Source organism: Sardina pilchardus, chromosome 14 (assembly GCF_963854185.1).
Source record: "Sardina pilchardus chromosome 14, fSarPil1.1, whole genome shotgun sequence".
Taxonomy (NCBI): domain Eukaryota; kingdom Metazoa; phylum Chordata; class Actinopteri; order Clupeiformes; family Clupeidae; genus Sardina; species Sardina pilchardus.
This window is the reverse complement of record NC_085007.1, coordinates 3,093,382-3,118,381: the sequence shown is the minus strand read 5'-3', so window position 1 is coordinate 3,118,381 and position 25,000 is coordinate 3,093,382. Positions and strand designations below refer to the sequence as shown.

General features: G+C 45.2%; 1 protein-coding gene across 1 annotated transcript in view; it reads right to left on the bottom strand.

Annotated features, from left to right (window-relative positions):
• phf24 (PHD finger protein 24) overlaps window positions 1-25,000 on the bottom strand; it is a 50,004-nt gene that overhangs the window by 1,126 nt on the left and 23,878 nt on the right. Inside the window, exons 3-6 of the mRNA XM_062554800.1 lie at window positions 23,777-23,962; window positions 12,037-12,115; window positions 9,754-9,956; window positions 8,714-8,886 (exon numbers count right to left, since the gene is read on the bottom strand). Of these exons, the coding sequence (XP_062410784.1) occupies window positions 8,714-8,886; window positions 9,754-9,956; window positions 12,037-12,115; window positions 23,777-23,962 (641 nt within the window). The remainder of the gene's footprint in view (window positions 1-8,713; window positions 8,887-9,753; window positions 9,957-12,036; window positions 12,116-23,776; window positions 23,963-25,000) is intronic.

Below are 25,000 nucleotides of genomic sequence, written 5' to 3'. Positions count from 1 at the left end.
AGTGAGTAAGTGTGAGAGAGAGAGAAATAGAGAGAGAGGGAGGGAGAATTGGGGTGCCCCTGTGCAGTGTTGAGGTGTTTAGTGGGTTTGATGATGGTGATGTTCAGTAATTGTACAACAGCTGAAAACTGACTGACTGGAATTTCAACAAACTCTCTGTAGGCAACAAACCAGGTAAAGTGTTCCCTTCTCCTTCCCCCTGTGTGTGAGCAGGATGTGGAGTGTGTGAGTGTGTGTGTGTGTGTGTGTGTGTGTGTGTGTGTGTGTGTGTGTGTGTGTGTGTGTGAGCAGGATGTGGAGTGTGTGTGTGTGTGTGTGTGTGTGTGTGTGTGTGTGTGTGTGTGTGTGTGTGTGTGAGAATAGAATAGAATAGAAGCTTAATTTGTCCTTGCATTGATACAGTGTATGAACACAATGAAATTCAAGGTGCTACTCCCGATCGGTTCTTCCTTTAAAAGAATAAATATAATATATAAATAAGTACCAAAACATAAGACTTTATACAATCCCCCCCTCCCCTTCCCCAGCATTTACCACAGATATTTCTATCACTCACACATTTCAATCACTCACACATCTCTATCACACACTCACATTTGCCACACACATTTCTATTATTCACTCACTCACACTCACACTCAGCATTTGCACCCATATAAGCAGGCAATGCATGGAACTGAGAAAGACATGACAGTGAGGTGTGTGTGTGTGTGTGTGTGTGAGGTGTGTGTGTGTGTGTGTGTGTGTGTGTGTGTGTGTGTGTGTGTGTGTGTGTGTGTGCGAGCTGTGTGTGAGTGTGTGTGTGTGTGCGAGGTGTGCGTGCGTGTGTGTGTATGTGTGTGTGTGTGTGTGTGGTGATATCATTGACGTCCTGGTCACACATAGTCATAGCTGGATATGGAGGCATTGGATGCACTGGGGGGGTATTGGGGCTTTAAATGCACTGGGGGGGGGGGGAGTGTATTAGGGCTTTTAATGCACTGGGGGGGTATTGGGGCTTTAAATGCACTGCTTTAAATGCACGAGGGGGGGGGGGGGTGTATTAGGGCTTTTAATGCACTGGGGGGGTATTGGGGCTTTAAATGCACTGGGGGGGCAGTTGGGGAGGGGGAGGGGGGGGGGGGGGCATGCTGATAGATGAGACTTAGAGGAGACTTACCCCATACTGGATACTGGGGAACACAAACCCATGAAGCTGAGGAGATGGAGGTGGAATGCAGGTGAGACTCAGCGCGCGCACACACACACACACACACACACACACACACGCACACACACACGCACACACACACGCACACATACACACACACACACACACACGCACACACACACGCACACGCACACGCACACATGCACATGCACACACACGCACACACACACACACACACGCACACACACACACACACGCACACACACACACACACACACACACGCACAAACACGCACACGCACACACACGCACACACACACACACACACACGAGCGCACGCACGCACACGCACAGTAGAGGCCACATGTAGCAGACCGTATAATGATATGAGTCGAAGAGCTCTGGACTCAAATGGCATACAGATGCACACATTCACACACACACAAACACACACCCTACACACACACACACACACACACACACACACACACTATACAAACACACTCAGGTGCAATCAGTGGCTTGATGCACACATAAGCTGCTGACTGAGGGAGAGTGTAGGCACATCTTCACAGCCTCCTAAATCACACTGACTAGTCCGTCACACACACACACACACACACACACACACACACACACACACACACACACACACACACACACACACACACACACACACACACACACACACACACACACACACACACACACACACACACACACACACACACACACACACACCCCCCACCCACCTCAGCTATAGTCTTCTTCTGTCTCACACATACTGTATATTCAGACCAGCTCTCCCTCCCTCTCCCTCTCTCCCTCTCTCTCTCCCTCTCTATCTCTCTTCATCTATCACTCAGCCCTTCCTCTCTGTCTCTCATACTCTTTTTCTCTCTCCCATCCTCTCTCTCTGTCTCTCTCTCTCCCTCTCCTCCATCTCTCACTGTGCGGTTGTTTAAGCTGGAGTCCTGCTCATGAATCAACATGATTGAGTTTGCTGCTGCTGCTGCTGCTAGAATCAGCCGACGTGGGAGCTCTTTAGCAGAGAGTGGCTGATGGATCTGCTGGAGTCCCTCCTACAGTACACCAGGCACGGCGTTATGGGTGGGCCTGACGGTCCTAGGCCCGCCCACTTTTCCCCAGGCCCACCCTAATTTTTTCACTTAAAAAAAAAATAAAAATCTAGCCTATCTATTTTTCGATAAGTCAATGTAAAACAGCAAATAATCAAAATTGTGGTTTATATTAATGGGAGAATTTCAAAAAATGAATTAATTTACAATAAAGTTTGTTTGTGCAGCTTGGACGAATCATTTTAGGACTTGTAATATCATCACAGGCAAGCGTCAATATGAGTCTTTCCCTCAAGCATTGAGTGTAGCCGTTGGTAGCTCAGTAATGGAAAGTTAGTTTAAACAGTATCCTACGTTTTAAGATAGAATGGCACAACAGTCTAATACTTTACACGAATCAGCAACGAGTCACTGTAATGAGAAATAGTTTTGTAGTGCGGTTTGCTGATGCATTCAGCCTCGTTTAATAGGCTTATATATTTTTTTAGCATGACCGTAAACCGAGTCGAGTTCAGTCTGCATTTTAAGCGAAAAGAAAATCAGTAGGCCTACCCTGTTGGAAATGTCATGGCAATGTTCTTGTCAGTAGCTAATGACACAGTATTCACGAAATAGCCTTTGACATGATTTGAAACAATAAAAAGCATAGGCTCCATGTTCATTAATCTTTCTGTCTTTCTTGTCGAGGAATGTTGGGCTTATAGCTATTTTGCGCAAATTCTTATGACACTGGGACACAGAAAAAATAATTGAAATTAGATAAGCCTCTCCTATTGTTATGTAAAGTAGCCATCTAAAAAACAAAACATTATGGCTTTAGTTGTAAACTACAGAAATAGATTAAAAATGCTAGACTGTTCAGATGGAGCTCATGCTGCATGAACCAACATTAATAACGAAGAACGAAAGAGACGGGACGCAAGGAAGAAATAGGCAGGTAATTCTGACAGAATTTCTAAAGTAGCCTTTGCTGAACGTGAACGTGATTTGCCATAGAGAAACACATGATAACGTTGGATTAGGAATATAGGCTATTATGCCACACAAAAACATGGGGTAAGTGGCTAAATGAAGTTATTATTTTGCTGTCACTTCGTCTGTTTGATGGTCTAGAATGTTGTATGGTATCTGTGGATAGCTCTAGCTCTCCTCTTTCATCTGACATGCGTGCCATACATTTCTGGTTTCACGAGTAAATCAAATTGAGAGTAATGGTAGCCGAAGCTATATATTATTATTTGTTTGTCACTTCGTCTGTTTTTATAATACAAAATGATCGATGTATTTGGTATCAATGGAAAGCTCTGCTTCTCCTCTTTCATTTGATATGCGTGTCATGTCTGTGCGATGCGTGGTCCGCGAGTAATTCAAGCGAGAGTTCTGGATGCGCGGGTGAACGCAGAGCAATATAGACTGTAAATATGATATACTTTGATTTAACTTCATGATTTTATTTTATTTCCATACTTGATCGTGTTTAGTCTCGTTGGAAAGCCCCGGTTCTGCTCGTTCGTGCAGTATATGGCTGTGACTAATAATCGCGGAGCAATGTAACAAAGAAGAATGGGTGTGTTTTTTGACGCACTTTGCGTCCGTCGGGCTCATAGGGTTAATAACGAAGAACGAAAGAGACGGGACGCAAGGAAGAAATAGGCAGGTAATTTCTGACAGAATGTCTAAAGTAGCCTTTGCTTATATTGGCAGAATGTGTAAAGTAGCCTTTGCTTATATAGGCGTGCAAATCATCGCCAGGTTATTCAAACGCATAACATTTAGCTGCGACATATAGTTCACAGATTACTTGATATCAGGTTTGTCTGGCATCATTCGCGCTGAACGATTACGCTATTATAAAGGGGCGGATGTGTTTGATAGGCCGTCCAAACTCCTGCCAGTAAGATGCCTCTGTGCGTAAAAACGCACGACAGGTTTTCTCATTACCTGGCCCAGCCATATTTGGTCAGGCCCACCCAAAATGAAAATCCTGGCGCCGTGCTGCAGTACACACACACACTACACACACACTACACTCCCTCCTGCTCTCATGTGGAGGAGATCTGGCTGATGGATCCTACGGAGGGTGGAGGAGATCTGGCCTGCTCTGGCACAGGAAGACCAGCTCCGTCACCAGGATGTGTGTGTGTGTGTGTGTGTGTGTGTGTGTGTGTGTGTACGGAGGGTGGAGGAGATCTGGCCTGCTCTGGCACAGGAAGACCAGCTCCGTCACCAGGATGTGTGTGTGTGTGTGTGTGTGTGTGTGTGTACGGAGGGTGGAGGAGATCAGCTCCGTTACCAGGATGTGCCAGCGGAACTCTTGAGTGCTGTTCTATTATCTGAAGTGGACCGCCATCAGTCCCAGCACGAGTGATCTGAACTTTTGAGTGATCTGAACTCTTGAGCTCTACTTTGTTAACTGAAGGGAGTCTGTGATTTGAGATCTACTCTACTGAACTCTACTGAAGAGGAACAAGCTACTCAACACTACTGAAGAGGAACAAGATACTCAACTCTACTGAAGAGGAACAAGCTGCATTTCTGGAGTCTGTGATTTGAGATCTACTCTACTGAACTCTACTGAAGAGGAACAAGCTGCATTTCTGGAGTCTGTGATTTGAGATCTACTCTACTGAACTCTACTGAAGAGGAACAGAGTCTGTGATTTGAGATCTCCTCTACTGAACTCTACTGAAGAGAAACAAGCTGCATTTCTGGAGTCTGTGATTTGAGATCTCCTCTACTGAACGCTACTGAAGAGGAACAGAGTCTGTGATTTGAGATCTCCTCTACTGAACTCTACTGAAGAGAAACAAGCTGCATTTCTGGAGTCTGTGATTTGAGATCTACTCTACTGAACTCTACTGAAGAGAAACAAGCTGCATTTCCGGAGTCTGTGATTTGAGATCTACTCTACTGAAGAGGAACAAGCTGCATTTCTGGAGTCTGTGATTTGAGATCTACTCTACTGAACTCTACTGAAGAGGAACAAGCTGCATTTCTGGAGTCTGTGATTTGAGATCTACTCTACTGAACGCTACTGAAGAGGAACAGAGTCTGTGATTTGAGATCTACTCTACTGAACTCTACTGAAGAGAAACAAGCTGCATTTCTGGAGTCTGTGATTTGAGATCTACTCTACTGAACTCTACTGAAGAGGAACAAGCTGCATTTCTGGAGTCTGTGATTTGAGATCTACTCTACTGAACTCTACTGAAGAGGAACAGAGTCTGTGATTTGAGATCTACTCTACTGAACTCTACTGAAGAGAAACAAGCTGCATTTCTGGAGTCTGTGATTTGAGATCTACTCTACTGAACTCTACTGAAGAGGAACAAGCTGCATTTCTGGAGTCTGTGGCTGTTTCTCAAAGTCAAGGACGGGTCCTTCAAAGCCACTTTTTCAAGGATGTTACGTCATCAAATCATGCACCGTTCCAAAGTCAAGGATGCTTTAAAATTCTATCAAGTACTGAGTCCTTCGTTCTGAGAATTTCTGACCATTTTGGATGGATCCTCGGTGTGAAGAAATAACCCACAATCCTTTGCGTATGGACAATTAGAAATTGTGTGATTAAAAAAAAGGGGGAGATGGAATGGAATGGAAAATGAAAAGAAGCAGTGCATGTTAATGTAAGCTAAATACGATTTCTCCAGTGTTTTGTTAATGTCATCGTATATTTGCTCAGGCATTTATATCAAATTATTGAACATATTCATCATAAATGCATATGTCAATGTGTACCGGTATTTGCTTGTGTTTTGATAGACTTTTGTTATTGATTTATCTGTGAACTTCGCCCAATGCAAAGTTTGTACAGGTTTAACTGACACAGCTACCATTACCGTTGCCAATTAACTTTCCATTGACGGTTGACAATATAAACTACTAGCTCTAGACCCTATCTCTAGCACTAGCTCTAGACCCTATCTCTAGCACTAGCTCTAGACCCTATCTCTAGCACTAGCTCTAGACCCTATATCTAGCAGTAGCTCTAGACCCTTATCTCTAGCCTGTGGCACCTGAGGTCTGTAGCTCTGCTCAGGGGATTGTTGATTCTTGATTCTGTAGTTCTGCTGAGGGGAGTTGGCTTGATTCCCAGGCTGTCCGATGTGACTTTTTTAGCTAAGAGAAATGGTACCCCCTCCCCCTACACACACACACACCACCCTTAGCTGAGAGAAATGGTACCCCGCTCCCCCTACACACACACACACCACCCAAAAGAGAGCAAGAGAAAGGAAGAGAGAGCAAGAGAGAGTAAGAGCAACATCTCTACACGTCTATTTCAGAGAGACAGAAATAGAGGAAGACAGAAGAAGAGCTAAATAGTGAGAGAAACAGAGTGAGAGATCGAGACAGAGCAAAAGAGAGATAGAGATTGAAAGGGAGAGAAGCAAGAGAGAGTGAGAGATTGAAAGGGAGAGCAAAAGAGAGAGAGATTGAAAGGGAGAGGAAGCAAAAGAGAGAGTGAGAGATTGAAAGGGAGAGCTCTGGGGGGGGGGGGGCAGCCTCCTCCTCTACTTGTGGATGATTGAAGGCTGAACTCCCTCATCAAGACGCTGAGTTCTGAACTCCCTCATCAAGACGCTGAGTTCTGAACTCCCTCATCAAGACGCTGAGTTCTGAACTCCCTCATCAAGACGCTGAGTTCTGAACTCCCTCATCAAGACGCTGAGTTGAGCTACAATGACTCATCCGCCCCCTCAGTGCACCTGAACTCAAAGCTAATTCATGATGAGCAGCGGCACACACCAGCCACCAATTAGCAGCCTTCACCAGAGCTCAGTTCCATCAGCAGTTAACACCTGCTTATCCAAGAGAGCAGACAGAGGACGGGAGAGGGGAGAAAGACAGATACAGTAGATACACAGTCCTGATGGATGGATGGATGGATGGATGGACACATTGAGTATGTCTACATGGACATGAATATTCCGATATTAACCCGGTTGCCATAACCCGAATGAGATCATATTCACAATAAGCAATAACCGAAGTAGGGTATGTGAAGTATTCCGATCTTATTTGCAATATTGAGGTATGTCCACAGTATTAAGCACAGCATTATTACCCTGGAAATCCAGAGATCTCGCGAGAACACAATTTGAATTTGCAAGATACTCTGGCCACGAGCAATGATGCACGTTACATTTACCCCAACCATCGGGGGTAACAATCAAATCGGTGTTTCTGATGTAGGCGGGCCAAGGGCGAGCTAAACTGATGACGACAGCGGTGCATCGTTCAGTACACATTGTTCGTAGCGTTATCCAATTGCGTCGAAGTCCAGAATCAGTCAGAGTAAACATTGGTTGTACTGTTATCCAATTGCGTCAAAGTCCGGAATCAGTCAGAGTAAACATTGGTCGTGCTGTTATACAATTGCGTGCAGTGATATTTTCAAATGCACGCTTGGCGCCTCCCCTCGAGTGGGCCATTACATTATTCGTGGCTCTTAATCTGAAAGATTCCAGGGTCTGGTTTACAACCAGGCTACAGCTAGCCTGGCAAGCCAAACTATACAGAAATGTACTCTGCACGTAATAGGCCAGCACTTCTGACCAATAGTCAGCAAAACGGCAAATACATCCTTCTTCAAAACGAATGACTTGAGTGCTTCTTTCTGCTCAACCTTCAAAGAAAAGCCTAAGAAAAGTCCAACTCTTCCAAAGCCGATTCAAACGAGCGCGCTTTGTAGCCTCACCCATCTATTGTTGTTCTCTAGGGTTGTTGCAACACGGTCTCACACCCAATTCGTCGAACGAGGACGCATGGTCCAGCCCCCTGGCGTCAATATCGGAATCCGAAGGTGAGATAAGGCGGCTCAAGGACTCCGTACACAAATAGAGCATTCTGATTGGACCGACTGACTTGGTGTCGAACGCAGGCTTGGCCTTAACGGTGCGACCCTAGACCATCCCGCCAGGCAAAAAATATTTTTTGTCGCTAGAGGCTACAGCATTATGACAAAAAACAACAAACTGTTTGACGGCCCATGGTATGTCTTCTGTTGCGACCTTTTGCCAACAAAGTTTTCGAAGTTATTTATAAGTGGGGTTTCAGAAAATATGTTGGGAATGAAGAGGTAGGCTACATTTTAACACATGTAGGCAGCATAGTAGCGACATACAGTAAGTGGCAGCATAGCTTAGGTAGTGATAAGGTTACTATGGAAACATTCAGGGAAGGAATGTTTAGAATTTTGATAAAGTCGTTATCATTCAGAGTATGCCGCGTGACATGTAAACGGAAATATGAACGGAATATTACATTAAGAACTCATGTAAACGCCATATTCGCATACGGTCTTATTCTGAATAAGGACAATACTCGGAATATGAATGTCCATGTGAACATACTCAATGATGCCCTGACACATTGAAAGCATAACACTGGTGACATACAAGGCTCGACTAGGTGGACTGCAGCTCACGTAAATTGACGGTCGACTGTTTGGTGTTTTGGGTCCAGCTCTGGTACTGCTCACCTGACATTACAGGACTGGGACTCGTGGTCCTGACTGAGCTTCTGGAACCAGGACGACTGGGCCCGCAGCGCCTCGGCCTCCGTGATGATGCCACCTTTGTCCTGGTCCAGACTCTGGAACACTGCGCGAGCCCGGTCCCGCTCCTTGGCTGTTAGCAACCGCACCAGGGAATTCTGGGTGATGTAGTTCAAGTTAGTGTTACAGCAGCTGATCAGAGACCTTTCAGTAAGTGAGCTCCCTCAGGTTGGTTGCATCAGTAGAGCTTCTGTTCTGTTCTTTGTGTAGTTTGAACTAGTAGAACAGTTCAAACTTTTGATTAAGGGCAAAAGTAACTGGTTTTGAGCAAATCCGTATTTTGCATTAACGCTGAGTGGGCTTATAGAGAAAGCCAAGGGGGCAAGTTAGCATGTCAAAAAATAAACGCTATTTCATATTTCGCTTTGTCTGTAAGGACCCTCACCACACCACCACAGGAGTGGAATTATATTCAGAGCATCGTCAGTGGCGTAAAATTGTGTTTTTTGACATGCTAGCTTGCCCCCTTAGCTTTGATTATTTTCCTCTCAATCAAAAGTTTGAACTTGTTGACTACTTTAAATAGACTCTAAGTTGGTTTTACTCCAGAGTTACTCTTCAAAACAACTAAAACTTGCACTTTGGCACCAACATATGTTCAGTTTAGACGTAAGCTTTATGAACGCTAATTTAAACCTATCACCAGCATATGTTCAGTATATACGTAAGCTATATTAACGCTAATTTAAACCTATCACCAGCATATGTTCAGTATGGACTATATGACCATCATCTAACGAGGGTTGTGGTTCATCTAACGAGGGTTCTGTAGACTCTGAGGTTCATCTGACGAGGGTTCTGTACACTCTGCGGTTCATCTAACGAGGGTTCTGTAACGAGGGTTCTGTAGACTCTGCGGTTCATCTAACGAGGGTTCTGTAGACTCTGCGGTTCATCTAACGAGGGTTCTGTAGACTCTGTGGTTCATATAACGAGGATTCTGTAGACTCTGTGGTTCATGTTACCTCTGTGCGGAACTTCCTGAGTACGGACAGAGACTCGTGGTACAGGAAGTCGATCCACTCGATCTGGCCGTGCTTCTCCGGGTCGAGGGCGGTGAACTGGGCCAGCGCCTCCTCCTCCTCCTCGTCCGTCAGGTCCTTATCGAACAGCTGCTTGGAGACGAAGTGCCGGTACTGCAGGAGCTCATCGGACACCAGGAAGGATTCTGCAGGAGAACCAATCACATTACACCCTGGTATACACAACCAATCACATTACACCCTGGTATACACAGTCATCACCAATGACATTACACCCTGGTATACACAACCAATCACATTACACCCTGGTATACACAACCAATCACATTACACCCTGGTATACACAACCACTCATATTACACCCTGGTATACACAACCAATCACATTACACCCTGATATACACAACCAATCACATTACACCCTGGTATACACAACCAATCACATTACACCCTGGTATACACGTCATAACTATAAACTACACACATATAAACTACCCCTGACTGGTATACACGTCATAACTATAAACCACACACATATAAACTACCCCTGACTGGTATACATGTCATAACTATAAGCTACACACATATAAACTACCCCTGACTGGTATACACGTCATACCTATAAACTACACACATATAAACTACCCCTGACTGGTATACACGTCATAACTATAAACTACACACATATAAACTACCCCTGACTGGTATACACGTCATAACTATAAACCACACACATATAAACTACCCCTGATTGGTATACACGTCATAACTATAAACCACACACATATAAACTACCCCTGACTGGTATACACGTCATAACTATAAACCACACACATATAAACTACCCCTGACTGGTATACGCGTCATAACTATAAACTACACACATATAAACTACCCCTGACTGGTATACGCATCACTAACTTGTGTAAACTACAATATGCGCCAATATACACATGACTCTAATTGACAGAAGACGGTTTTAGAAGAGATAGACGGGCCTATTCTTTTTCAAACGTGCACGCGGCTATCATGTATGGTGTAGCCAGTTTCATTGATTATTATATAGTGGAAGCAACATCCACTCCACAAATTTCAATTTCAATTTAATTTCACTAATAGAACGGCAAAACATTACACATGTCTCATGGCGCTTTGTTAAACGCAGTGTTAAACATTACACTTCAGTTCACAAACAGAACAGTGTAGCCTGCCTGCAGGGCCTTGCCAACACACACTTCACTCTGTATACTATAACCTGACAGGCATAGTCAAATAGAGTCAAATTAGATGTCCTAGTTCATTTGCCTACACGCCACTGCATCCAACTAGAACATACTCTATCATCACTCATTCCCCCTGCATCCAACTAGAACATACTGTCTCATCACTCAATCCCCCTGCATCCAACTAGAACATACATCATCACTCTAGAACATACTCTATCATCACTCATTCCCCCTGCATCCAACTAGAACATACTGTCTCATCACTCATTCCCCCTGCATCCAACTAGAACATACTGTATCATCACTAGAACATACATCATCACTCATTAACTAGAACATACTGTCTCATCACTCATTAACTAGAACATACTGTCTCATCACTAGAACATACTGTCTCATCACTCATTAACTAGAACATACTGCATCATCACTCATTCCCCCTGCATCTGTGCTGTAGGGTGGGGCCTCTGGCTGCTAGTGCTACATACAGTATGTTGCTGTAGGTATGGGACAGGTAGATGAGGCCAGCCTCTGCTGCAGCTGAGGGATCCTGATCCTGCACACACACACACACACACACCTGGGATGGTCCTGCACACACACACACACACCTGGGATGATCCTGCACACACACACACCTGGGATGATCCTGCACACACACACACACACACACACACACACACACACACACACACCTGGGATGATCCTGCACACACACACACACACACACACACACACACACACACACACACCTGGGATGATCCTGCACACACATACATACACACACACACACACACACACACACACACACACACACACACACACCTGGGATGATCCTGCACACACACACACACACACACACACACACACACACACCTGGGATGATCCTGCACACACACACACACACACACACACACACACACACCTGATGATCCTGCACACACATACATACACACACACACACACACCTGGGATGATCCTGCACACACACACACACACACACCTGGGATGATCCTGCACACACACACACACACACACACCTGGGATGATCCTGCACTGCTTAAAGGTCTCCATCAGGCTGTACATCTCCTCCTCCGTCAGGAGCAGGTTCACGTTGTCCTGGAAACAAGATAAGGGTCAGGGTTAGGGTCAGGGTCGCGTTGTCCTGGAAACAAGAGAAGAGTCAGGGTCAGGGTCACGTTGTCATGGGAACAAGAGAAGGGTCAGGGTCAGCGTCACGTTGTCATGGGAGGGAGAGGAGACAAGATGAGGCACAAGAGTCAGAGGTACATTCAGCACTGAAGCAGAGCATAAGTGCTTTAAAATAGACTAGAGGTCAGGAGAAGCTGCTTTGGTTGATGCTGCTAGTGAGGGTGATATGAGGGGGTGGGTGGGGGCAAGTGCTGCTGATGAGGGTGATATGAGGGGGTGGGTGGGGGCAAGTGCTGCTGATGAGGGTGATATGAGGGGGCAAGTGCTGCTGATGAGGGTGATATGAGGGGGCAAGTGCTGCTAATCAGGGTGATATTAGGGGTGGGTGGGGGCAAGTGCTGCTGATGAGGGTGATATGAGGGGGCAAGTGCTGCTGATGAGGGTGATATGAGGGGGTGGGTGGGGGCAAGTGCTGCTGATGAGTGTGATATGAGGGGGCAAGTGCTGCTGATGAGGGTGATATGAGGGGGTGGGTGGGGGCAAGTGCTGCTGATGAGGGTGATATGAGGGGGCAAGTGCTGCTAATGAGTGTGATATGAGGGGGCAAGTGCTGCTAATGAGGGTGATATTAGGGGTGGGTGGGGGCAAGTGCTGCTGATGAGGGTGATATGAGGGGGTGGGTGGGGGCAAGTGCTGCTGATGAGGGTGATATGAGGGGGCAAGTGCTGCTAATGAGGGTGATATGAGGGGGCAAGTGCTGCTAATGAGGGTGATATTAGGGGTGGGTGGGGGCAAGTGCTGCTAATGAGGGTGATATGAGGGGGCAAGTGCTGCTGATGAGGGTGATATGAGGGGGTGGGTGGGGGCAAGTGCTGCTGATGAGGGTGATATGAGGGGGCAAGTGCTGCTAATGAGTGTGATATGAGGGGGCAAGTGCTGCTAATGAGGGTGATATTAGGGGTGGGTGGGGGCAAGTGCTGCTAATGAGGGTGATATGAGGGGGCAAGTGCTGCTGATGAGGGTGATATGAGGGGGTGGGTGGGGGCAAGTGCTGCTGATGAGGGTGATATGAGGGGGTGGGTGGGGGCAAGTGCAAGGGCAAGGGGGCAAGGGCCCCTGACTACATGACATCTCCCCTGACTACATGATATATCTCCCCTGACTACATGATATCTCCCCTGACTACATGATATCTCCCCTGACTACATGATATCCCCCCTGACTACATGATATCTCCCCTGACTACATGATATCTCCCCTGACTACATGATATCTCCCCTGACTACATGATATCTCCCCTGACTACATGATATCTCCCCTGACTACACGATATCTCCCTTGACTACATGACATATCTCCCCTGACTACACGATATCTCCCTTGACTACATGACATATCTCCCCTGACTACAGTACATGAGATATCTTCCCTGATAATGTGAGATATTCAGACTTAAGAACCGAATAAAGCGTATTATTATGATAAGAACAGCTGGAACATTAGACATAACAGCTGGAGTAGTAAACACCAGAGCTGAAATGGTGATGAAGCAGCGGTGACGTGGGAACAACAGCTGGAGGGGCAGAGTGGGTAGAAAGAACAGCCTGAACACATGTGCTGAACAGCTGGAGGGGCAGGTGGGGCAGAGTGGGTAGTCTGAGCAGACTATAGAACATACGGAAAATCGGTACCTACAGTACTTGACCCAACTCCTGGTACTGTGATGCCCTCCTGACGGCACACCTGGTCTACAAGTAACCCAGAAGGGCGCATGTCACTCCATTGCTCATCCAGCTACACTGGCTAGCGTTGGCCGCCTGCATCAAATTCAAGACTCTAACGCTTGCCTACAAAGTACTCTCCGGCTCTGCCCCCACCTATCTGAATGCCCTCATACAGGCATGTGCTACCACACGACCGCTGCGCTCCTCAGCTGAGCGACATCTAGCTCTTACGCCAGCACGCTCCGGCCAATCCAAACTTTTCTCATCTGTTGTCCCTCATTGGTGGAACACACTACCTGTTTTTACTAGAGTAGGGACATCCTTAGCCATCTTCAAAACGCTTCTGAAGACTCAGCTCTTCAGAGAACATCTCCTCTCATAGCACTACTACAGACAATTGCACTCATTGATGCACTTACTACACTCATTGATGCACTTATTGTGGTTTTTAATTTGTTGTTAGAATTTCTCTTAAAAGCTTAAATGTTTTTACCATGTTGTAAGTTGCTTTGTTTAAAAAGCGTCAGCCAAATGTAGTGTAATGTAATGTAATGTGCAGAACAGCTAGAGAGGCAGTTTGGGGCACAGTGGGTAGAAAGAACAGTCTGAGCACATGTGGTGAACAGCTGGAGTGGGATCCTAACAGAGAACAGCTTCACCAATACTATTCCAGAACAGCTGGATCAATATTCCAGAACAGCTGGATCAATATTCCAGAACAGCTGGATCAATATTCCAGAACAGCTGGATCAATATTCCAGAACAGCTGGATCAGTAGGAATAGCTGCTGTCCACTGTCTTTGCTGTCGGTCGTTAGTCGGAGTGGGCAGTGGGGGGGGGGGGGGGGGGGGGGGCATCAATTATGAAGGCACCAATCACGGCGTGGGCAGTGGGGGGGGGGGCATCAATTATGAAGGCATCAACCACGGCGTGGCTGAGGAATTGTGGGTAGTGACGGTGCTCAGGCGTTCTGTCCTTCCTCGTCAGTTTATCTCTCTTCGCATTTGCTCTAATCGCATCGCGCGTCGCGTGTCTCTCGGTTGTCACACACACACACACACACACACAAACACATGAACGCAAACACGCACACCCACACACACACCCACACACACATCATCCACCCATAAAGGCACATACAGTATACTCACATACTCACAACAGACACATACAAAAATACCCATACGCACACACACACACACCCACCCACACACATACACACACACATACTCACAACACGTGGTTCAGTCATCAGTCTGGGTGGAGATGATGATCTGGGTGAGTTGCTGCCTCTATGTCTCCATTGGAGATAACTACCTGCCCCCTCCCACCCCCCCTCAGATCCCCCCCCATCCAGTAGCTTTGTCACGCCGCACGATCACACAGAGCCTTATTTGACACCGTCATAATAATTACCCAGAGTGCACTTCAGCTGATGAGCCCCGTAATTACATACACACACACACACACACACACACACACACACACACATACACACAGACACAAACACACACACACACAGACACACAGACACACAAACACACACACACACACACACACACACACACACACACAGACACACACACACACACACACACACACAGATGTGTCTGGAGCACAACCTGCTCAGCCAACGCGCTCGCTTTTTACTTCAATTAATGTTTAATCATCGTGACTCTGACTAAAGGCCTTTATTTCACCGCCGCTTCATCGAAAGACAAAAACGATTCCACGGTGGAGTGCTCTCTCTCTCTCTCCCCTCTCTCTCTCTCTCTCTCACACACACACACACACACACAAAAACGATTCCACAGTGGAGTGTTCACGCAGATGGCCCAAGCTGCTGCTTAGCTGGTGCTCCAAGAGTGAGTGTTTCAGGAGACAGTGTCTCTTATTACCAGAGATCTCACACACACACACACACACAAAGAGTGTGTGTTTCAGCTGTCAGTGTCTCTTATCATGAGATCTTACACACACACACACACACACACACACACACACACACACACACACACACACACAAGAGTGTGTGTTTCAGCAGTCAGTGTCTCTTATTACCAGAGATCTCACACGCACACACACACACACGAAGTGTGTTTCATTAGTCCACCTCTCATCTTATGAGAGATCAAAACACACATATTCACATACACACACACACACACACACACACACAGAGTGTGTTCGGTAGTGCGTATCTTGTATTATGAGTGATTACACACCAACACTCACACATACACACACACACATGTACAGTATATACTGTATGTTGGGTTTCTAGGTGAAAAGGGTATATAATGCATGTTGGGTTGTACAGTATGTGAAAAGGGTATATAATGCATGTTGGGTTGTATGTGAAAAGGGTATATAATGCATGTTGGGTTGTAGGTGAAAAGGGTATATAATGCATGTTGGGTTGTAGGTGAAAAGGGTATATAATGCATGTTGGGTTGTATGTGAATACTGTAGTGTATATACTGTATTTTTTTGTTGTAGGTGAAAAGGGTATATAATGCATGTTGGGTTGTACTGTAGGTGAAAAGGGTATATAATGCATGTTGGGTTGTACTGTAGGTGAAAAGGGTATATAATGCATGTTGGGTTGTACTGTAGGTGAAAAGGGTATATAATGCATGTTGGGTTGTAGGTGAAAAGGGTATATAATGCATGTTGGGTTGTAGGTGAAAAGGGTATATAATGCATGTTGGGTTGTATGTGAAAAGGGTATATAATGCATGTTGGGTTGTATGTGAAAAGGGTATATAATGCATGTTGGGTTGTATGTGAATACTGTAGTGTATATACTGTATGCTGGGTTGTAGGTGAATAAGGTATACAGATACTGTATGTTGGGTTATAGGTGAATAGGGTATACAGATACTGTATGTTGGGTTGTAGGTGAATAAGGTATACCGATACTGTATGTTGGGTTGTAGGTGAATAAGGTATACCGATACTGTATGTTGGGTTGTAGGTGAATAAGGTATACCGATACTGTATGTTGGGTTGTAGGTGAATAGGGTATATACCAATAGACAGGATACTGTATATGTATGTACTATATCTACAGTATACTGCTTGCATATAAGAGGTGAATAGGACAGGACAGGATACTGCATATGTAGATACTATATCTATATACTGCATGCATATAGGAGGTGAATAGGACAGGACAGGGTACTGCATATGTAGATACTATATCTATATACTAGATTTTTCCTGTACAACATTAGAATCAGGCCTTATCTGGCACAAGATTCCACACAACGTCTTGTACAGGCCACGGTTATCTCCCAACTGGACTAATGTAATGCATCGTTAGCTGGCACAACTGCTTGTGTAGTAAGATCATTACAACTGACTCAGAATGCTGCAGCATGTCTGGTCTTCAATCAGCCAGAGGACATATGGAGCTCCTCTTCTGGTTACTCTCCACTGCTCCCTATAGAGGACATATGGAACTCCTCTCCTAGTTACTCTCCACTGCCCCCTATAGAGGACATATGGAGCTCTTCCTCTAGTCTAGTTACTCTCCACTGCCCCCTATAGAGGACATATGGAGCTCTTCCTCTAGCTAGTCTCCACTGCTCCCTATAGAGGACATATGGAGCTCTTCCTCTCCACTGGCTCCCTATAGAGGACATATGGAGCTCTTCCTCTAGCTAGTCTCCACTGCTCCCTATAGAGGACATATGGAGCTCTTCCTCTCCACTGGCTCCCTATAGAGGACATATGGAGCTCTTCCTCTCCACTGGCTCCCTATAGAGGACATATGGAGCTCTTCCTCTAGCTAGTCTCCACTGCTCCCTATAGAGGACATATGGAGCTCTTCCTCTCCACTGGCTCCCTATAGAGGACATATGGAGCTCTTCCTCTCCACTGGCTCCCTATAGAGGACATATGGAGCTCTTCCTCTAGCTAGTCTCCACTGCTCCCTATAGAGGACATATGGAGCTCTTCCTCTCCACTGGCTCCCTATAGAGGACATATGGAGCTCTTCCTCTAGTTACTCTCCACTGCTCCCTATAGAGGACATATGGAGCTCTTCCTCTAGTTACTCTCCACTGCTCCCTATAGAGGACATATGGAGCTCTTCCTCTAGTTACTCTCCACTGCTCCCTATAGAGGACATATGGAGCTCTTCCTCTAGTTACTCTCCACTGCTCCCTATAGAGGACATATGGAGCTCTTCCTCTAGTTACTCTCCACTGCTCCCTATAGAGGACATATGGAGCTCCTCTTCTAGTTACTCTCCACTGACTCCCTACAGCGGCCTATGGCTCCCTATGGCTCCCTACAGCGGCCAGGATCAAATTAAAATCTTTTACTTTGGCTCATAGGACACTGGATCTGTTCCCTGTCATCTCAATTCTATGATCCAAATGTCCATCCTCAACCGCCCACCGCAGTTTTCTGACGAGTGCCTGTTGCGTTGACCAGCCATAAACGCTGGGTCAGATTCAACCCTCTCCTCCTCAGTGGTCCAGTCATAAACGCTGGGTCAATTCAACCCTCTCCTCAGTGGTCCAGCCATAAACGCTGGGTCAGATTCAACCCTCTCCTCCTCAGTGGTCCAGTCATAAACGCTGGGTCAGATTCAACACTCTTTTCGTCAGTGGTCCAGTCATAAACGCTGGGTCAATTCAACCCTCTCCTCAGTGGTCCAGTCATAAACGCTGGGTCAATTCAACCCTCTCCTCCTCAGTGGTCCAGTCATAAACGCTGGGTCAGATTCAACCATTATTGTTTATTATTGCTATTTTCATAGTGCAGTCTTACCAATATTTTAAACCTGTTCACTGTTCATTTGAACTATTGTATGTAGGTACATATAGTACAATAGGTAGGTTATATACTATTATATATTATGTTAGGTATGTATAATATAATATATATGTATGTGTAATATAATAAATCATATACTGTATAATGTATGAGGTTATATACAGGATGTTAGGTGTATATATATATATGGTATATGTGTAATATAATAAATCATATACTGTATAATGTATAAGGTTATACGCAGTATGTTAGGTATGTATAATATAATATATCATATAGTGTATAATGTATAAGGTTATACGCAGTATGTTAGGTATGTATAATAAATCATATACTGTATAATGTATAAGGTTATACGCAGTATGTTAGGTATGTATAATATAATATATCATATAGTGTATAATGTATAAGGTTATACGCAGTATGTTAGGTATGTATAATATAATAAATCATATACTGTATAATGTATAAGGTTATGCGCTGTCTGCATTTCTTCAGTTGACATCTGAATCCATCACCACTGAGCTGCCAGAACACCAGGAGCTCAACATTAGCCCTGCAGAGGGCTGTTAGGAATGGATGACACAGGCATGTGTGTGTGTGTGTGTGTGTGTGTGTGTGTGTGTGTGTGTGTGTGTGTGTGGGCGCGCCTTTGCTCAGACTGCCACATAAACCTCTTCAGCTCTCTCCACCTCCAAACAAATGACTTGAAAATACAGAGTGTGTGAGAGGGAGATAAGCTCTCTACTGCGTCTCAGGCCCTCCTGCATCCTCTCACAAACACACACACACACACACACACACACACACACACACACACACACACACACACACACAATCACACACTCACATACACACACACACACACACTCTCTCTCACTCTCTTTCACACACACACACACACACACACACACACACACACTCTCTCTCTCTCTCTCTTCCTCTCTCACTCTCTTTCACACACACACACACACACACACACACACACACACACACACTCACATACACACTTGAGGAGGCTTGGTGCACTGTGGTAACTGACACACTAAATGTGACAATCTTAACGCGCTTATTGATGGGGTAGCCTTTCCCAGAGTGCTGCGTCAGCAGTGGAGACTTCACTAGATTTCACATATCCACTGAGTCTCTCACTTCACTAGATTTCACATATCCACTGAGTCTCTCACTTCACTAGATTTCACATCTCCACTGAGTCTCTCACTTCACTATATTCCACATCTCCACTGAGTCTCTCACTTCACTAGATTCCACATCTCCACTGAGTCTCTCACTTCACTAGATTCCACATCTCCACTGAGTCTCTCACTTCACTAGATTCCACATCTCCACTGAGTCTCTCACTTCACTATATTCCACATCTCCACTGAGTCTCTTCATTAACCCCGCGTACACACTGGAGACTTCACTATATTCCACATCTCCACTGAGTCTCTCACTTCACTATATTCCACATCTCCACTGAGTCTCTCACTTCACTAGATTTCACATCTCCACTGAGTCTCTCACTTCACTATATTCCACATCTCCACTGAGTCTCTCACTTCACTATATTCCACATCTCCACTGAGTCTCTTCATTAACCCCGCGTACACACTGGAGACTTCACTATATTCCACATCTCAACTGAGTCTCTCACTTCACTAGATTTCACATCTCCACTGAGTCTCTCACTTCACTATATTCCACATCTCCACTGAGTCTCTCACTTCACTATATTCCACATCTCCACTGAGTCTCTCACTTCACTATATGTCACATCTCCACTGAGTCTCTTCATTCACTATATTCCACATCTCCACTGAGTCTCTTCATTCACTATATTCCACATCTCCACCGAGTCTCTTCATTCACCTGGAGACTTCACTATATGTCACATCTCCACCGAGTCTCTTCATTCACCTGGAGACTTCACTATATTCCACATCTCCACTGAGTCTCTCACTTCACTATATTCCACATCTCCACTGAGTCTCTTCATTCACCTGGAAGCCCTGCTGAAAAAAACAGCAAGAAACCAGCTCATGCTGGTAGCTGGTTTTAGCTGGTTTTAGCTGGTTTTAGCTGGTCTTTGCTGGTGTAGCTGGTTAGGCCACCAGCTGGACATGCTGGCGTGACCGGCCTGTAATGTGGGATACAGCTGGTTTAAGCTGGTCATGCTGGTATGACCAGCCTGTCGTGTGGGATACAGCTGGTTTAAGATGGTCATGCTGATATGACCAGCCTGTCATGTGGGATACAGCTGGTTTAAGATGGTCATGCTGGTATGACCAGCCTGTCATGTGGGATACAGCTGGTTTAAGATGGTCATGCTGATATGACCAGCCTGTCATGTGGGATACAGCTGGTTTAAGATGGTCATGCTGGTATGACCAGCCTGTCATGTGGGATACAGCTGGTTTAAGATGGTCATGCTGGTATGACCAGCCTGTCATGTGGGATACAGCTGGTTTAAGATGGTCATGCTGGTATGACCAGCCTGTCATGTGGGATACAGCTGGTTTAAGCTGGTCATGCTGGTATGACCAGCCTGTTATGTGGGATACAGCTGGTTTAAGATGGACATGCTGGCGTGACCATCTGAGGAAGCTGGTCATGCTGGTATGACCAGCCTGTCATGTGGGATACAGCTGGTTTAAGATGGTTATGCTGGTATGACCAGCCTGTCATGTGGGATACAGCTGGTTTAAGATGGTCATGCTGATATGACCAGCCTGTCATGTGGGATACAGCTGGTTTAAGATGGTCATGCTGGTATGACCAGCCTGTCATGTGGGATACAGCTGGTTTAAGATGGTAATGCTGGTATGACCAGCCTGTCATGTGGGATACAGCTGGTTTAAGATGGTCATGCTGGTATGACCAGCCTGTAATGTGGGATACAGCTGGTTTAAGATGGTCATGCTGGTATGACCAGCCTGTAATGTGGGATACAGCTGGTTTAAGATGGTCATGCTGGTGACCAGCCTGTGAAGCTTGACATTGCAAGTGCAAGATGGTCATGCTGGTTTGCTAGAATGACCAACATAAGCTGGCATTACCAGTAAAAACCAGCAATATGGACCAGCAACATCAACTACAATGACAAATTTGAGGTGGTACCCCTGCTGAAAAAAACAGCCTGACCAGCTAAAGGTGGTTTGCTGGTTGACCAGCTTGTTAACCAGCTTATTTGACCACCCTTTGATGGTTAACCAGCTAGACCAGCAAAACTCTCGCGAAAACACACCTTCAGCTGGTTTACCCAGCTTATGATGGTAATTCAGCTGGTTTTGATTGTCGTACCACCTTAAGCTGGTCACTTTAGTTGGTGTTGCTGGTCTACATTGCTGGTTTTTACTGGCCACGCCAGCTTATGTTGGTTATTCTAGAAAACCAGCTTGACCATCTTTGTCAAGCTTGACAGGCTGGTCACCAGCATGACCATCTTAAACCAGTTGTATCCCAAACGACAGGCTGGTCACACCAGCACGACCAGCTTCCTCAGATGGTCACGCCAGCATGTCTAGCTGGTGGCCTAACCAGCTACACCAGCAAAGACCAGCAATAATAACTGTGTATTGGGCAAAGACCAGCTAAAACCAGCTAAAACCAACTACCAGCCTAAGCTGGTTTCTTGCTGTTTTTTTCAGCAGGGACGACAAGCAAAACCAGCTGAATGACCATCGTAAACTGGGTAAACCAGCTGAAGGTATTGTTTTCGAAAGGGTTTTGCGGGTCCAGCTGGTCAACCATCATAGGGTGGTCAAACAGGCTGGTTAACAAGCTGGTCAACCAGCAGACCACCATAAGCTGGTCAGGCTGGTTTTTGTCAGCAGGGTAGCGTAGCCTATTCTAAGCCATGGTAAACCACTGTAGCCTATTCTAAGCCATGGTAAGGGAGATGGCACTATACCGGATGGCATATGAGTAAGAGTAGGCCTACTGGCGTGGGTGTAGGGAGATGGCACTATACTGGATGGCATATGAGTACAGGAGACAGAAGAGATGGATCTGAACTCTGCATTGTTCCAGCGTTGATATTCAGTATTACTGTATCAATATACACAGTTTCTCGTCAATGACTCGACATATGAATATCAAAGAGGAATTTCTTTGAGCACGCTGAACTTGCACATCTGCTCATTACTGCAGGCACTGGCAGCTGCCACTGGAGAGAAGCTAAACAGGAAACCACATGTCTGCTCGCTATGAGCAAGTCTTTGCTCCTACTGGCAGATCTAGTCCGTTTATGATGGCTGATCTAGTTTGTTTATGATGATCTAGTTTGTTTATGTGGACAAATCTAATCTGTTTATGTGGACAGATCTAGGCTGTTTATGTGGACAGATCTAGGCTGTTTATGTGGACAGATCTAGGCTGTTTATGATGATCTAGGCTGTTTACGTGGCAGTGTGCGCTTAGACAGACACTCAGAGGACTTAGCCCTTAAGGGAACATAAACAATCTTTAAGGGAACATAAACAACCTTTAAGGGAACATAAACAACCTTTAAGGGAACATAAACAACTTTGTGATTATTTGACATGTAAACAGTAACTAGGAAAGAGGTGATGATTATTTCAGGGTAAAAGAACTCTTCTGAGTTCCTCTAAGTGCTTTTGGGTAAAGCCAGGCTTTGAACTATTCTGAGTTGCTTAAGAAGGCAAGGTAATAAAGCCAAGCCAAGCTTTGCAAAGAACCACATATGCAGTAGTAGCAGCTCTCAAATGTAATGCAACATATGCAGTAATAATTGTAATGTAGTGTAATGCAATGTCTTGTTATGTAACATAATGTAATGTAATGTAATATAATGTAATGTAATATCTTGTAATGTAATGTGGTGTAGCATACGCAGTAGTAATGTAATGTAATACCTTGTAATGTAATATAATATAATGTAATGTGATATCTTGTAATGTAATATAATGTACAGTAATGTAATGTGGAGTAGCATACACAGTAGTAATGTACCGGTAATGTAATGTAATATCTTGTAATGTAATATAATGTACAGTAATGTAATGTGGAGTAGCATACACAGTGGTAATGTACCGGTAATGTAATGTAATATCTTGTAATGTAATATAATGTAATATAATGTGGTGTTCCATACGCAGTAGTAGCAGCTCCATCCAGCTGTGGTGTGCGCCGTGTCCCTCATGGCCTGCAGGGCTTCAGCGCGCAGGTAGCCCAGCTCACACACACAGCCGTCATGGAACACACGCGTGCATGTCCGGCACGGGAACAGGTCGTCCGCTGTCCACACCTCACACACGTCACACATCTCGTCGTTGGCTGGCTGCAGAGGGACACACACACACACACACACACACACACATACACACACAGCATTAGTATTAGTAAGGAGAGTTGGACCCAGGTTAGACTTCAGCTGGGCAGACACTGCAATGTTGACTCGATATCACGCAGATTCAACTGGAACAGACAGAAACGGGTTGAATTCCCGATTTACAAAGAGATTAACTAACCCTAATCCCACAGCAGCGTTAGACTAACAGATTAACTAACCCTAATCCCATGTGACAGCAGTGTTAGATTAACAGATTAATTAACCCTAATCCCATAACAATGTTAGATTTAGATTAACAGATTAACTAACCCTAATCCCACAGCAGCGTTAGACTAACAGATTAACTAACCCTAATCCCATGTGACAGCAGTGTTAGATTAGCAGATTAATTAACCCTAATCCCATAACAATGTTAGATTTAGATTAACAGATTAACTAACCCTAATCCCACAGCAGCGTTAGACTAACAGATTAACTAACCCTAATTCCATAACAATGTTAAATGAACAGATGAACTAACCCTAATCATGTGTGACAGCAGTGTTAGACTAACAGATCATGGTGTGCAGGTGTCCTTCCCAGGCTACAGAGGGCCAGAGAGTGAATAAAAGGGTCTTGCGTTGGTAACACTGTGGACGTTACGGCCATGCCGGTGCAGCTCCTTTCTCATTTCAATTTCAGTACGCCATTAGAGACATGGAGGAAATGATAGACGCTGGATTAAGTGAGAGTTGGACATTAGAGGGAAATGAGAGTTGAGGGGTGATGGGAAAATCCTCAATCTCTAGGTGTACGAAAAGGGAGCTCTTGATAGATCATTTGTATGGACAACGTGAACGGCCGAGTTTGTGTAAAAGGAAACACTTGAAAGCTGGAGAGCAGGCTAGAGAGCATTTGTCTTAGAGATGCATTTAGTCATGAGAGTTCACCTGCACTAAGCTAATCTCCATTTTCAAGATCAAACATTTATTCACCCTCTGTGGAGCTTCAGCCTGCGAGGATATTCAATTATGGAACAGTCAGCAC